Genomic DNA, 15,402 nt, shown 5'->3' with positions numbered 1-15,402 from the left:
GTCTTTAGCTGAGGAGGTAGTTTGTTTCTCATTGTTACCACTGTGCAGTGAGGAATTGCAAAACACCCACATAGATTTTCAGACCTGCTAGCTGCACTTAACCTTTAATCCTGCAAGTACTCAGCCATGAGCATATAATTTTAAACGTCTGAGTAGTCTGACTGACTCCAGTGGGAATACACACTGAATGAAGTTAAACATTTGCATAAACGTTTGCAGGATCAGGATCTTTCACTACAAACACAATTCTTGCACTACAAACACAAACTCGGCTTGGCCTGAGTACTCAGCTCAAGTTCTCAAGGCATTAATAGACCTATATCCTCCACAGATATATTTTAAATTTCAGGTTAATGTGTGATTTCTGTGTTATGAAACATCTTACATTAGGCTAATGAGTAACCTTTCTCATGAGAGAGGAAGAATGACACACTTTCTGACATAACTGCATAGGTTTAAAAGAACGTAATCTGAACTGGATCAGCAACACATTAGCTTCTGTGTGTCAAAGAGGTTCAGACATCATGATGGGATTTTTGGCCTTTCATAGCTTTTAAAACTTACTTTCTGTGTTTTAGACCTGATATGAAAATCCTCCTTCCTCTCTTTGCAAGGACAAGATTGCTTGCATGAGTAAGGGATTGACTCACTTATTCCTCAAGGTGAGAACTGTTTTCCATTTGCACTGTCGGAGGATTCGCTCACCTCTGACTACGTCATTTAAGTCCAGAAAATGATGAGCAACTTTTGTGGTCTTTAGATACAAGAAGATCATATGAACACTAACACTCTGAATTAGACTCTGGTTGTGGTTGTATCTGGTTTTATACCTGCTCTCAAATAAATTCAGTGAAATTCCCTCTGGTTTACACCCTAGGTAATTAGATCAGAATTTGGCCCATTGAATCTAGGTGTCTGCATGACAGATCAAAGGCACAGTTTTGATGATTCCTTCTGCAAATTTCCTATTTGTACTCTCGCATGCTTAACTTCTCTCTTTTGTTTTAAGGGCTGTGGTTGATAAAGAAGCAGTTATATTCTGTGAATCATTCCAGCAATGCTGCTCTTAAAATATGCTAATATTTTCTTTTGAAATGCACTGGAAAAATCATTAAAAAATATCTTAAATTTTTCTTGAATTCTTTGCTTTGATTGAAGTGCCTTTTTTTTTTTCAGTTTTGCTTTGCTGACTAAACACGTTAGGACTTTTGAGGCAGAGAGGTATGTGCATGTGAATGAATTGTAATGGAACAGGCAGCTTTTCCTAGAGTTAAAGCCATGTAACATTTTCCATTCTAAACCTCTGTGTTTTCTGTGGTCTGTGAAATATAAATGATTCAGGATGAAATCTGCCAGATTGGGACTTTGTCCAAGTGCGAGTATTTTAGAAAGATTTGAACAAAACTGGTTCAGCCAGTTCAGAATATCAGCAGAATGGAAAAAAAGAAAAAAAAAAAAAGCACATTTCTCAAGCTAAATAGGTTCTTACAGCCTATTTTTTTGAGCATTTCTGTAAATTTATCAGCAGAAGGCTGAAAAATGAACTCTGACGTGGAAGTAGCCTTCCTTGAAATAGACATGTATTTACTTGTTCAAGAAGAAATTGTTTTGATTTGACTGAGTTATAAACCTTTGAAAACTGTGATTGAGCATGTGCAGTGGGTTATTTCAGTAAGCTTATGAAGTGTGCAGCTACAGAAAGATTTTCTGTACATGCATGGCTGGCTAATTTTGCTGGAAAGGGAAAAATCTATGTAAGCACATTGCTAAAATCAGTGAACATACCTGGGGCTGCATGGAGACCTTTGAAGACTGTCCCAAGATCTTTTAGATTGTGAAAAGGGCAAGAAAAGATTCTGTAGGCTTTGCAAGGTGTTTAAAGAGTAAGTGGACTGAAGATTTTGTAAGGTGAGATGGGATTATGGCTCCAGAATTGGGCACTTCACATATATAAATATATGATATTTTCTGCGGGGAAGGATGTCATGCACAGCACCCTCTCCCTCAGCAGATCTGCCTGCTGAGGGAATCCCCCAGCAGCAAGGGAGCTGTTTCTTCACCTCATGTCCAGCTGATCGTAGAGCTTAAGCGGCAGGAGTTTGTCAGAATGTTCACAATCTTGGGCTACTGACAGTGCTCTGAACTATATAGAAAATCTTACTCATTAAAATCTAGCCTTTGGGGTGGTGTGTGTGTTTCTTTTTACATGCAAGCACAATCAGTGCTTTTGCAGGAACTGTTCTCACTTGCATCAAACATACTCGGGATAAATCAAAAACTCTCATCCAGAACATCTGCGTGTCTCCTGGCAGCCCATACTCTCCAGAGTACCTCACTTCAATGGATGCCAGTTATTTGATTCCAAAACTTGTATTTTGCACAAATTGGGTGTCTCTCTCCAACTCCTTCCAAAACCAAGAGTCGCTGAGTGTATTGAAAGTCATTTGCTCTGAAGAGAGATCTCTCTTTATTTTACACTCCCTGAATGAACAGTTACTTGGGATTTCTTCCTTTGTCTTTTCACCCATCCTGTTGCTCCATCAGGGCTCTGGCAGGTGGGCAGATACGCAGTCATCCACTGAAATCTTTGCATGCCAGTCAACTTCTGCCCAGACAGTGCCAGCATTGACATGAATCATCTTCTTGGACAAGAGTGTCAGCAGAGTGACTGTGCTGGTGAGCAGGTGAGTTTTTGATGCCATTTCTTTTGGCTGCTGGATCTTTGCCTGCTCATGCAACAGAATTGCTGCCAGAGCCCTGCCACATCCTGGCATGGCTTGGTGAGGACTATTCCACAGAGGCTGCATAGCCACTGGCGTGGCTGGACTGGCAGAAGTCTGACGTCAGTATAGATAGGATGACAGAGATGCGGGGTACAGGCGGAATGGGTGGCAGTAAGTGTATTGGTAAAACATGGTGAGAGGACAGAGAAAACCTTTAAAAACCAGGAATGTTCTGTTTTGTGTGGGTACCATGGCTCTGAAATAGAGGTGCTTTTTAATTGTTAGGGAATGTGTCTCTTCCTTTCTTAGTTTTGTGTTCTCATTTCTTCATGTTTCACAGTGGGATAAGAGAGCAGCAAATGCCGAACAACAGAAAACTCAGTGGTGTGGAAAAACAGCAGCATGAGCTGCACACACACAAGTCAGTGAACCACAGTGAGAGCCAGCAGCAGTGTAGCGTCTGTCCTGAGGTGTTTAAGGGTGGAAATGGGTGAGCAGAAAGAAAGGTAATTTTACCAGGTGATGACCCCACACCAACAGACCAGCCTCTAAGAGTGAGGCCCCGTGTGGGTTAGCCTCCCGGGATGATCCAGGCAGTCCCCCAGAGCTCCCTTTAGGCCAGCATAGGGGAGACCACGCTTCCAGCTCGGGCACTGCTGTAATGCGGTGACCCCAGAAGCGCAGGGGGAGCAGGTGTGTGGCCTTGGTGGGACGGTGGGCTTGTCAGGACCTTGGTGTCTCCCATAAGGCCATGGAAAGATCTCTCAAATAACGTAAGGCAGAGACTTACCAAATGAGATGCAGGCACCTGTCACACAGAGGACACTGGACATCACCCAGCGTGACTTTGCTTTCTCACCTTTGAGGTTTAATGAAGACCCGTGTCACCACCAGCCTCAAGTGACTTCCAGGACACCACCTTCATACAGCACGCTCGTCGTTCCCCGCCGTTCGGTGGGAACAGCGGGGAGAGCGGCAGAGACACGGCATGAGGTGGCCAGCCTGGGCCTTCCGTGGACCTGGGAGTCTCCAATCGGCCAGCGCGGGTGGGAGCGACATCCCAGAGCGGAGCGACCAGCACGGCAGCGCTGCGCTCCGCCGCCCCGAGCCGCCCCGGCCGCGGGTGCCGCCGCCGGCAAACCCGGCCGGCCGGGTCGCCCCCCTCAGGCCCCAGCCCCGCCGGCCGAGCCACGGGGCGCGGGCACGGGCACTCCGCCGCGCTCGGCCTGGGGAGGGCGGGGGTCAGGCCCCCGCGGCGGCTCCGAAGCCGCGTTCCGGCACCCGCCGGCCGCTCTCCCCGCCCGGCCACCCGAGGAAGGCGCAGCCGGGGCGGTCCCGCCGCCGCAGGGAGGGGGGACGGTTCCCCGCGCCGCCCGGCTGTTGGCAGCGTGCGCCCCTCAGACCCGCGGCCGCCGGCGGGGAGGGGCCGGGCCAGGCCCGGCCGGCTGGGGGCGGGGGGGACGAGCGGGGCCGTTCCGGTGCTGCCGCCGCGGGGTACGCGCGGCCCCGGCCCCTGAGCGAGGAGGCGGCGGCGCGGCGGCCCGGCGTGCTGCAACCATGGCGACGCCGGTAGCCCCGCCCCGTCCCGCCCCGCCCCCCGCGGGGCCGTGCGGCGCGGGATTGGTCGGGGGGCGGGCGTTCGCCCTCTGCCCCCTGACCCTGCGCGGCGGCGGCGGCGGCAGGAGCGGAGGCGGCGGCTGCTGCTGGCCGTTTCCTGGTGGCGGCGCGGGAGGGAGGATGCGGCGCAGGTCTCGGCTGCTGCTCTGCTTCGCCTTCCTCTGGGTGCTGGGCATCGCCTACTACATGTACTCGGGCGGCAGCGCCGCGCTGGCCGGCGGCGGCGGGAGGAAGGTGAGAGCCCATCCCGGAGCTCCGGCGGGGGGAGCGGGGCGGCCGGGGCCGGGCTGGAGGCGGCGCGGCTCGGGGCGGGGGGATCCGCTCAGCCCCGCGGGGCGGGGGGGCCGCTCGCTTTCAGGCGGGGCGCAAGTTCCCCTGGGCTTTCCGCCCCCGCCGCTCCCCAGCCCGTTTCCCGGAGGCAGATGGCTTCTTTGTGGACTTCAGACCGGTTTCAACCCCGTCACGTCGCTCCCCGTCCAACTGCGGCTGGCCACGTCCCGGGCCGGGGGAAGTCGGTGTGGGAGGGGAGAGCGGGGCGGGCGGCCGGGGGGGCCGGGGCCGCGCTACGGGCCGGGGGGGCCCCGCCTCGGCCCCTCTCCGCTCCGGGCAGGTAACGTCGGCCCCTTCCTTCCCCGCCGGCACCGGGGTCCCCTGGGCTCCGGTTCCCCCTGGAGAGAACCGAGGATCCCAGCCGCAAATGCCTTTTCTCCCCATGTACAGCGATTTCTTCTTTCCTTAGCGCTGCACCGAAAAGCTGCCGTTTTCCGATCGGTTTTGCAGTATTTCAGGGAATAGCCGGATTTGTCACATTTCGTGCCTGTGGTGTGGAAGGTCTGGCTCTTCTTTTTTTTTTTTTTTTTTAAATGGCTCGGTTACTAATGTTCAAGAAGTTGTCTGTTGACAGTGCTGGAGTGATTTTTTTTTTTTTTTTTTTTCATTATTCCCTCTGTCAACTTGTTAAGGAAATTTTCCCATGTGTTGTGGTAATTCCTTGATCGTGAGAATAGCTGGAAGCATGTCATAGTCTGTATCAAGCAAAACAGGCTTTTGTGGCATGATGTGGGAGGCAGCAACTTTATCCACTAACTCTAGAAAAAATTAAGGTTTTTTTTGTGTATGGCCTTTTTTACTCCCAAAGACTAGTAAAGCCAAGAGCTTTTGGAAATGGTTTAAGCCTTATATTTTGGAACAGGAAAAGTGAAAAAGCATCTCATCACTGCGTCAGTTTTTCAAAAAAATCTCACACAAACCCAGAAATGCGAAGAGGGCAAGTGAGCGGTGCACTGCAGTTCAGCAGCGTTATTTGCTAATAAATGGCAGTCTCCTGTTAAATGAAAAGTAGCATTTTTAAAGTCTAGCACTGTATAAGAGGGGTCTTTATGTTGCTCGGCTGCGGTTCAGTTCATCGGTGCATGTATTCCTGGTAAAAATCTGCCGATTGGTTCCTGTGGCAGGTCGTGGAAGCAAATACTTGCGTGATTACTTGTGTGAGAAAGTGTCTAGAGAATGAGTCGCTGCTCGCTGATAATTGGCTCTCTCTTCTGATGTGTCCTGTTTTATTTTCTCCCCATAGCTTAGGAATGCGTTCAACAGCAACTTTTGATATAATAAAGTAAGTGTTAAGTGTGTATTGCTAAATACAAGTTCTGAGTCCTTCAAAGTAGATACAATAGGAGAAATAGATCAAGCATGTGATAAAAAGTAAGGCAATAGCCTAAAGCCTTTCTTGAAGAACCGCCGGAGTGTATTTGGAAAGTAAAAGCAATCTTAGGCTGCTGCTGTATAATGGGATAAAGAGGAGCTATCAAGGAAAATATATCTGCAGATAGGGAAGTATATTTTTAACTCTTGCGTTGTGTTTCATTTGATGTTACCAGACGGATTTGCAAGTCTGTTCAATTCATTTTTACTGCTGGGGAACCTGCAGTGTGGGGATAGTGATTTGCCCAAGGTCACCCAGAAGACTAGGTGAGAATGAAATAGAAAAGAAACCAGTTTTTCTAACTAAGAGTCTGGTACTTTATCGCTAGAACCTGCTGCTGTTTATTATTGATATTAGTAGGAGGTTTTATTATGGTTTTAAGAGATCTGTGATACTAATACTTGCTTTGGTAGTGTAATTCATTATCACTCTGCCCAAAATCTAGTAAACTTTACTGGTCTGGGTAATTGGGACAGTTTAGTGAAGATAATCTGAAGAAAAAGAGACATTTCATAGGCCTGAGCTGAAGCTCAGTGCTAGGTTTACAAATGTGAAAGTTTAAAGTAGGTTGTGGTAAGGAAGAAAGTAGGTACTGTGACCACAAGAAACAAGTGGGGAAATTAACAATTATGTGTGGATTGGTGATTTAGGATTCTATTTTCTGTCAGTGAAGCGTAAAATTTAATCCTGGGCCTCAGTGTAGGTTAGCAAATGTAAGTAGGGGAAGATGTGTGTAATGTAATGGCTTTTGAATCTCAATAAAAGGCTTATTAACTTAGTGTCAGACCCTGGCATAAAACAAAAACACAAACTGTCTTAAACTTACAAACAGAAACCCTGCTGTAGTAAATTTCTTGGTGTGTATGACTTCATGTAGTCCTATTACTTGCCCACTATTTCAATATAATGGAAACAGTTGCTTGCAGAAGAACATCACTTTTAATAAATTGAAGTCTCTGCCGTGTTCAGTCTATAAAATTACAAAAGCCGGGAGGGGATAGTACTTCATTTGTGTAAGCAATTTGCATGTTAATTACAGATCTGGTTATACAAACAGGATGTTTTTTTCCACAAGGATGATGAGGGGTTTTTTTTTCCGTACGCAGATATAGTGTGTTACCCAGACATACTGGACTTGTCTGGCACAGTCACCAGTCCTGTGATGCGATGAACATCACCAATTTCTTTTCTCTTCAGGAGAGTTTGAAGTTGTTTGCCCTTTGCCAGGATTGCACTTGAGTGTGAGAAAAGAGTGATTTTCTTTTTTTTTCTTATTAGGATAGTGTCAGGATTAATGTCAGCTTCTAATTATTTTGGTTCTCCATTTACAACCTTTCTAGTAAGATCTGCAAAGCTGTTTGGCTGTTGCAGTGTGCGGTACAGCCTTGCCTAAGTTTTTGGCCCCTGTGCTGTGGCTTGGTGGGAGGGAAGCAAGCATGGAAGGGTCTAAAGCACACAAAGTAGAAGCTGTTTCATTGTTAAATATGTAAATAATAATAATAAAAAAGGAAGGTGCAATGCTTCTCATTCTGGACCTAGACATAAAAACTAGAGTAGAAAGAAATAATGTCTTTTATGTCTGGAATTTAGGGTGTGACAACCTTTTCCTTTTTTCTTGAAAGGAAGAAAAGGGTAGAGTCGAAGCCTTTCACTCAACATGTTCTTGGAGGGGGCAGAAATGTGGTTTGTTGTTTTTTGTTTGGTTTTTTTTTTCTTCTCCCCTCCAGTGAATCTCCAATTAAAATGATAGTAAGCATGAGAATGCCATGGCTTCAGTTCACTCCTTTTCCAGCCAGATCACTGGATTGTAGATTGGAAAGAGTGAGTCTGATTCACTTGTTTAAAGGTTAGAGAAACAGTTCCCCAAACAGAGGCTGTGACACAGAAGAAAGCAAGCTGCAAGCCCAACAGTTGTGAGATTGAGAAAAATGTGGGCTACTTTTGTGTTCACTTAATATGTTTTATATTAAAAAGCCTTTGGAGCAGAGACTGGAACTTCCCTTCCTATTGTGGATGAATTTCCTAACCCGTAGCAGAAGTGGCTTATGCTCTGTGCCTTAGACTTGCACAAAATGGAGCAGCTTCTGTAAGATGGTTAGAAAGCTGCTCATACTCTCTGAAGCCAAAGTCATCTTGATGATGTGATCCCCTCCTAAGGCTGCTGTGAATTTGAGTATTTGTCACACAGGTTTTGATTTCTTTAACCACTAAGCTCTTGCACAATAGAGTGACTGGATTGAGGGGACCCCATGCCCCCCCCCCCCCCAAACAAACAAAACAGCCAAAACCCCCAGCTGTTTTCTAAAGAACTTACTGTGCTAGGCATTAAGAAAGTAGCCCCATGTAATTGAGCCCTTCAGACAGGACAGGGGAATGTCTGCATCTTGTTGAAAGCACCAAAAGCTTCCTGGCTGCTGCCAAGAGTGAAATCCTCCTAGGCATACCCTGAAGGAGACCTGTAGGCAGAAAGGGGATTTACTGCTGAAAGCTAAGGCACCAAGAGAGGCCTGCTAGGTTAAGCTGCAGCTGAGCCAAGGTTTGGAGCCTTCTGGATTTAGGTGACAAGAGTGCTGACAAGCTTTTGCTTTTGTTGCCGTGTAAAGAGTGTCGGTTGTTTTTTAAGTTGGACCTCTCTCCCATCCCACCCCACCTTTGCTATCTAGAGGAGGAGGCTAAAAGCAATCTTTCAGTAAGGAGAGATGGCTAACTTTTGCCAGTGTTTCTTAAAATTAGAAATATCTTTATTTTTTCATTAATTCCAGCCAGCCAAAAAACCCCAAACTCCAAAACCCAAACAAACCCAAACCCCAGCCTGCCTTGAACTAGAAGCTTGTAACTGTTGGCTCATCAGATTTACTGGGTGTAATGGAACGAATTGGAGAAATGGAATTTATGGTTAGTTCAGCCACAGGGAGGCAGGCTTCCCCTGTAGAACTGGTTATTACCCTGTACCTAGTTTATTTTTCCTTTCTATGTTTTGGTTTTGTGCTGGGTGGTGGTTTTATTTTGAAATTTTATTTTGGAGCAGACTTTTGATGGGTGGCTGTACCATGGAACTAGCTGATATGAAATAAATGCAAAGGTAAAAAGGTGATGCTTTGCCTTGAGTACGTCACTAGTTGAAAGTGACTTGATCCTTTGGGGAAAGCAGGAGGAAAAAGAAGCTTTAAGTTCTTGTTCTACAAGGATAAAACTTTAACTCCTTTCAGCATATGCAAACTTTTCCTTTCCTCTTTATTTTCTCATTTTTGGAACCCCTGAACTATTTCAGTTACTGTTAAATGAGGCTTTTATTGCCATTATAGAGAACAATGTACATAGTAGAGCAAGAGTGCTAGATATACTACAGATTTAGTGTACCTGAGGTTTTTTCTTAAGATTTAAGTGGAGGAAAAAGGAAATGTGTTTAAACTTTAGATGCATTAACCTGATTTTGTCAGAGAATGAAACTGCGGAGTATTAACTTTTTGACTGTCTCTCTCAAGGTTCTTGAAGGCAGCAGAGCTTTTTTTTTTTTGGAAGGGGGTTAAAAGTAACCTTTCCAATTCTGTTTTCTTTCGTTTGAGGAAGGCATTGCCAGTTTTAATTGCTGAATGCTAATTTTAGTTTGCTGCATAATTTTCAAATGTAACTTCAGTCCCTTATATAATATGACATTGGACATGATTTCTGATATTTTGATCTTTAGACAAGTGAAGATATCAAAGGTTACAAAAGTCAAATTGTGTCCTTTCTGTGGCATTCACTTTCTACAGGGTACAAGGAGATAGAAAAAGATGTTCTTCTGTAAAACAGGTTAAGTTTCTGCTAATGGATATTTTTCATCTATACTAGTCTGTAATAAATGGGGAAGAAGTGAAATGCCCAGGCACTTCAGTGAAGCTATCCTTCTCTGACTAGAACGTAAAAATGAGTCTCTGAAGTTTGTTGTACATGTATGTTTTCTTAATTTAACATGTCACTGGACAAAATGACTGTCTTGGCAATTCAGTCACTTATTTTTGTGGATTACTTCATAAAATTTAACATTGAGTGTAATGAAAAGACAGATGCAAATTTTGTGCAGTCTGTGGTTGCGTTGGGCTCTTCCCTTTTTCTCCCCTGATATTTGAAATGCTTCAGTGGGGTTTTTCTCCAGTTGATGGAGTGTCAGTGAGAAATTAATTCTTAGCTGCAAGATTGTTGTGTTGTCCCCTGCAACCTGCCAGGTTAGAAGCTGATGACTCTGGCTCTGGTACAGATGCTATTGCTCTTGGATTACTGATAGCTGTTTTGCTTCATAAATGGAGAAGTAGAGCAGGGCTGTAGTGGTGGCAGAAGGAGTTGGGGAAACAAGAGTGACTTTTAGTAGTTTCATACAAAACAGGTTGGTTAACCAGCTTTTCTCTTAGTTTTTCCCTTTCATGTGGGTATTGTAGTAGTTTGCTGTGCTTCTCCCTGTTATTCCATTGCTGCTGTGGTTTGCTGCTTACTGTGATCTCTGTGTACAAAGTTTATAAATCGTAGTGATGTCCTTTGATAGATGTAGTTTAAAAATTTAGTGCACTAATGAAGTGTGCCACGTACCTTACTTGTTCTTGTCTTGTCCATCTTGGTGTTTCAAGGTGTATTACAAATAAGTGTCGGTCATTCTTTCCATGTGTTCTAGATCCTTCCAAAAGTACAACATGAAGAGTGATATAATAGCACTTTTTTTCTAATTTAGAAAAGACACAATAGTACTTCATATAAAGTAAAATAATATTAAAGATCCTTCTCAGTGGCGATTACCATAATGAAATTGTCATCACTTGGTCTTTAGACCAATCTGGGGAAAAAAATACAAACCATTTAAACGTATATTAGAGAACCTCAATCTTGGCCTTCAAAATGACGTGATAATTCCACACTTTCCTTAGATTTCCTCTTTCTCTTGGTCCTTTTCCATTTCCAGTGTTGTGTGGTATCCAAGTGCTTGTGTATAACTGATACTGTTTTGTTAAGATGGTGGTAGATCGAATGAGAAATGTGGTATTGTCGGCTAGAAAGCGGCTCACAACAGTACTCTGCTACAGAATAGAAAAGACACCTTTATATTGGTACTGGGTGTCACTTTGTTGCATGCCTAGAAACTGTTTAAAAATATTAGTTCCAGCAGATAGTCTAGAAAATGTTTTTCGTTGACTTTTTGGTAGCTGCATATAAATTTAAAATACAGTACTTCTGGTTAAGTCAGGTCTGTTTGAAAAGAAAACATTGGGACAGGGTTGATCCTGTGAAACTCGGGTGATGAATGTGAACTGCCCAGATGAAGTAAATGCAGTTGGTAAATATTAACTTGTGCTTCTGTTTAAGTTGACTTGGTCCACTTGAATCTGTTCTTAAATAACCTACTCTCAGCAGTAGTTTAGCTGTAGCAGTGTACAGCCAGGTGTTGTACAGTTTTTCAACTCCCTGGCTATTGATGACTTGTTAATAAATGTGATTTTTATTAGGACTTGGTGAAGAAGCTGTGTATTGCTTATATGTTGGCAATACAGCTGAATTTTAATAATGAATCTGCAGGAAGCAGTGAGACACTTACGTTTTTTTTTGGTTTTTTTTTTTTTTTGCAAGAATGTGGGGCTGAATGTCATTGCCCGAATATATTGGGATAGTGTGGAAACGGAGTATCAGAGTGGGTGTTACAGAAGGAAACACTAAGCAGGTTGTTTTATTGCCATTGTGTAATGCAAAGTAGTGGTGTCTTAAGCCATATAAATTTTAAAACCTGGCTGCATCCTTTAATGCTGTTTACTTTTAAATTAGTAGATGCTCATCTTTTCTCCTGCTTTTCCCTTTCATGTAAGCTTTCAAAAGGGTAAAGGATGGATTGAGGAGGGAAGATTGGGGGGCGGGGGGAAGTGAAATGTCCACATCAAAATGTTTGGTTTATGCGTGTTTGAATTTAAAGACATAGCGTAAGATGTTCTAGATACAATAGAAGTTGAACCATTTCATGGTCTCTCTGGTTCCATAAGGCTCTTTCATAGAAAGCTTCATATGGTAGACCGCTCCTGTGAAGCGGAAGTGAAAGTGAAGGTATTTAAATGTGTGGTGTGGTTTTTCTCCATTATGTGCAGAATGAATTATTTTATAAAACCTGTGTGTTACTGATGCGTACCACATACGTGCTTGCCTGTCGTTCTCTGAGTGTTCGTTTGCCAAGTAATGTTAGCATGAATCAAGCTGTCCTGGACTATTTATTGTGTCATGTGGCAGGCATTAATGATTGAGAAAGTGGAAAAAATCAGCATCTGTTTTTTTTCTAAAAACTGTGACTGATACATCCCTACGTCCCCTGTTCAAATATAGCATGTTTTAAACTTCCAGTATGGCTTTAAGGTAGGCTTTTTTTTTTTTCCCTTGGTGTATATCAACTTACATGTTAAAGTTGTTTTTCTTCTGAGAAACAAAGGAACTTGTTCATATGATAGCCTTCCAGTGTAGCCTGTGCAAATTACTATCAGCACTTTTTTTTTTCCCCCCCCCAGTTGCCTTCTCCTCTGTCTAAACTGTTTATTTTCCCACTATCCCTTTTTTATATGCTGGTTTTGTTAATTGCCCAGGGTATCTTTATTGTCATTTAAACAAGTTAAAATATGCTAGTTCAAATAGCTCCACCATCTGACAAAGCACATCTGTGTAAAGGGACTATCCAGGCAGATGTTGGTTTTGAGCTCAGCTTATGAAATTCAAATGGGAAAGGAATGAGATAGTAAAAGAACAGAAAGTCTATATTTTAGAGCATTCCATATATCCCCCAAATCTGCTATTTAGTGCACATCAAAGGCAATAATTTAGATTTTTTGTCTTTATAACTGTGGTCTCTTATGGAAAAAAAAAAAAGAGCCTATTGGAAAGGTTGCAGGTTCAGTTGTTAACTTTTCTGAAGTTGTAAAATTATTTATCATAAAACCTGGCTGCTTTTTTTAAGGAAAGCAAAGAATAATGAGAGAATATGCTGAGTTTATTAGGCATTAGCAAAGTGCAATAGACTTGTCTACTGAGTAACGGATCTGCTTGAAACAAAAAGGCTCTACCCAAGGAAAGATTATACAAAGAACTGGCACAGAGTTAATGCTATTGTGTACAAATTCTCAAAGAGCTATGACTTGATGAGGAGAAAATGTTTTCTCCTTGTATGAAGTTCCAAATGTTTAGCCACCCTGGAAATAATCAGCACAGCTGAAATTATTTTTGGTTACTAAAATAAATTTGTTCTAGCTGGCTTGTCTGTTTAAGGATGGTCAATAAATATATGAATGTCTATATGGATATATGCTTTAGTGAGATGAAAGGTTAAGGTCTTTACATAGCTTGGCTTTTCCATGTCACTTAAGAGAAGCAAGAAGAAAAAAACTTGTAGGTTTTCTTTGGTTACCAAGGTCTTGGTAAGGAAGAGTTCCTTTTCCTTCTCATAAATTACTTCATTTGGTAGAAAACTGCTACTGACTAATGGTGGGCCAGCCTGCATACTTACAGGTGGTTGTTCTACCATTGGGAAGTGTGTTCCTTTCACAAAACCACTACTGTGGTAGGTGGACCTGCCAAAAATGTGGGGGCAGTTGGATTACAGTATATATCTGCTGGAGTGTTTCACAAAATTGGGTTAGTGTATGTTGTCCAGACAGCATAATCAGTTCTTGTGAAGGGTGGTGGCGTGTCTTCTGCTGCAGTGGAACACACTAGTTACCACAGCAGACCATCCATCAACAGCAACCTTGCTCATTTTCTCTTGTGTTATCTATTTGGAGCAAATAGTGCGTGTTTGTTAGACCTCTGACTTGTGCTCTCACAACACGTGTTGCGTTGCCAACAGCTACTGACATGAAGATGTACCGTGTCATTTAGCCTCAGCAAATGGTGAACCGACTGTTCTACCATGTGGAATAGTTATTACCCATAGACACTCAGTTAGTGAATACTTTTTGAAGCTGTAATTAGGGAAATGTTCCTTTTCATTCCACTGGCACAGCATCTAGCTTTCTTTTGGTGTTCTCTGTAGGTGCTGATGGTGAACAGTAATTGTAGCAAGTGCCATAAGGACTCAGTGAGAGAACTGGAGCTTTACTCTGTCACTTGTGCGCTTTTAAGGACCATTCTTAATACCTCTTAAACTAATAATGTCTATCAATGACAATGCCCCCACCCCATTTGCGAAGTGTGCTTTCTTTTAATAAGCACTTCTTAAGAACTTGCAGATCTTGATAGTTAAATAAAAAGGCATTTGGAGCCTGAAAGAAATACTTAAACTACACGTAGTGGGCAGTGGCCTAGCAAACAGCAGCACTTCTTTGCATCCTTAGGTTTCATATTTAATGTGCAAAAAAGCAAAGGAGGAGAGACTTTGCTGAAAGTGTGGCTGAACACTTTTGGAGGAAAAGTCCTTTTTTTTTTTTTTTTTTTTTTAAAAAAAAATTATTATAGAAATCTAAGTGCCAATGTTGTTTAGCCTGGTAGATTCTTAGTGGGAAGATTGAACTCAGCAGAAGATTGTTGGTACCACCACTGAGGTATCACAAGAATTAGAAGTATGTTAGGACAAAACTTACACTGATCAGAGGAGAAAGAATTCTTGAAGAACTTGTCTGCAGTGATTGTCAGGTTTGTGACACACTTGATGAGGATGCAGTATGCCTCATTAAGGTGCAGTTGTTCAGTTATGCACAATACTTTCCTAATATTCTCTAGCAAAAATAAGCAAGAAATTATTCTTGATGTTCACTTCAGCCTAGACCTAAAGTACCTGGCTTTATACACAGCAAAAGCTATTTGCTAAAAAATCTATTTCAGTTACCTACTGAGATAACTAATACAGATCATAGTGGTCTAGGAATAATACTTCTTATATCCTGGGAACAATAGTTAGAACATCAAGATGGTAAGATCAGCCTGTAGTCATTTAATGTTCTCTCTTGTGTGCTTGCAAACCCAAGAGCCAGAAACTTGGGTAAAAACTGGCTTTATACACATAGGTGGTCTTGGAGTGTGACTTTTCAGAATATTTTTTTTTAAATTGCCATTATTCCTTAAGGTTGCAAATGTTTCAAATTTGGCCATGATTGTGTCTTATTTTAGTGATATGCCAAAGTAGTGCTGTGGTTTGTGTGGTTTTTTTCTTAAGCATATATAAAAATTTTTTTTACCATTTCAAGTACTATACTTGCTAGGTTGTTTGTGTATAAATAATCCTTTTCTTGATAAACTTGGCCATTGTAAACACTGTCTGACAGTATTGGAAAGTCTGGTGAAAATATTCTGTTAAGGATGCTTTTGACTATTTGCATTGTAGCACTGTCTAGAGTCCCAGTTCTATTGTGCAAAAGGCTGAATGGTCTT

At 43.0% G+C, this 15,402-nt stretch overlaps 1 protein-coding gene across 1 annotated transcript in view; it reads left to right on the top strand.

Annotated features, from left to right (window-relative positions):
• Positions 1-4,376: 4,376 nt before the first annotated feature.
• The window catches only part of GALNT2 (polypeptide N-acetylgalactosaminyltransferase 2), a 98,784-nt gene continuing 87,758 nt past the window's right edge, over positions 4,377-15,402 (top strand). The window contains exon 1 of the mRNA XM_056343543.1: positions 4,377-4,574. Coding sequence (XP_056199518.1) covers positions 4,461-4,574 — 114 coding nt within the window. The 5' untranslated portion in view covers positions 4,377-4,460. The remainder of the gene's footprint in view (positions 4,575-15,402) is intronic.

This window comes from Falco biarmicus, chromosome 6 (assembly GCF_023638135.1).
Source record: "Falco biarmicus isolate bFalBia1 chromosome 6, bFalBia1.pri, whole genome shotgun sequence".
Taxonomy (NCBI): Eukaryota; Metazoa; Chordata; class Aves; order Falconiformes; family Falconidae; genus Falco; species Falco biarmicus.
The sequence above is the reverse complement of the archived record's forward strand: the minus strand, read 5'-3'. Positions and strand labels throughout refer to the sequence as shown.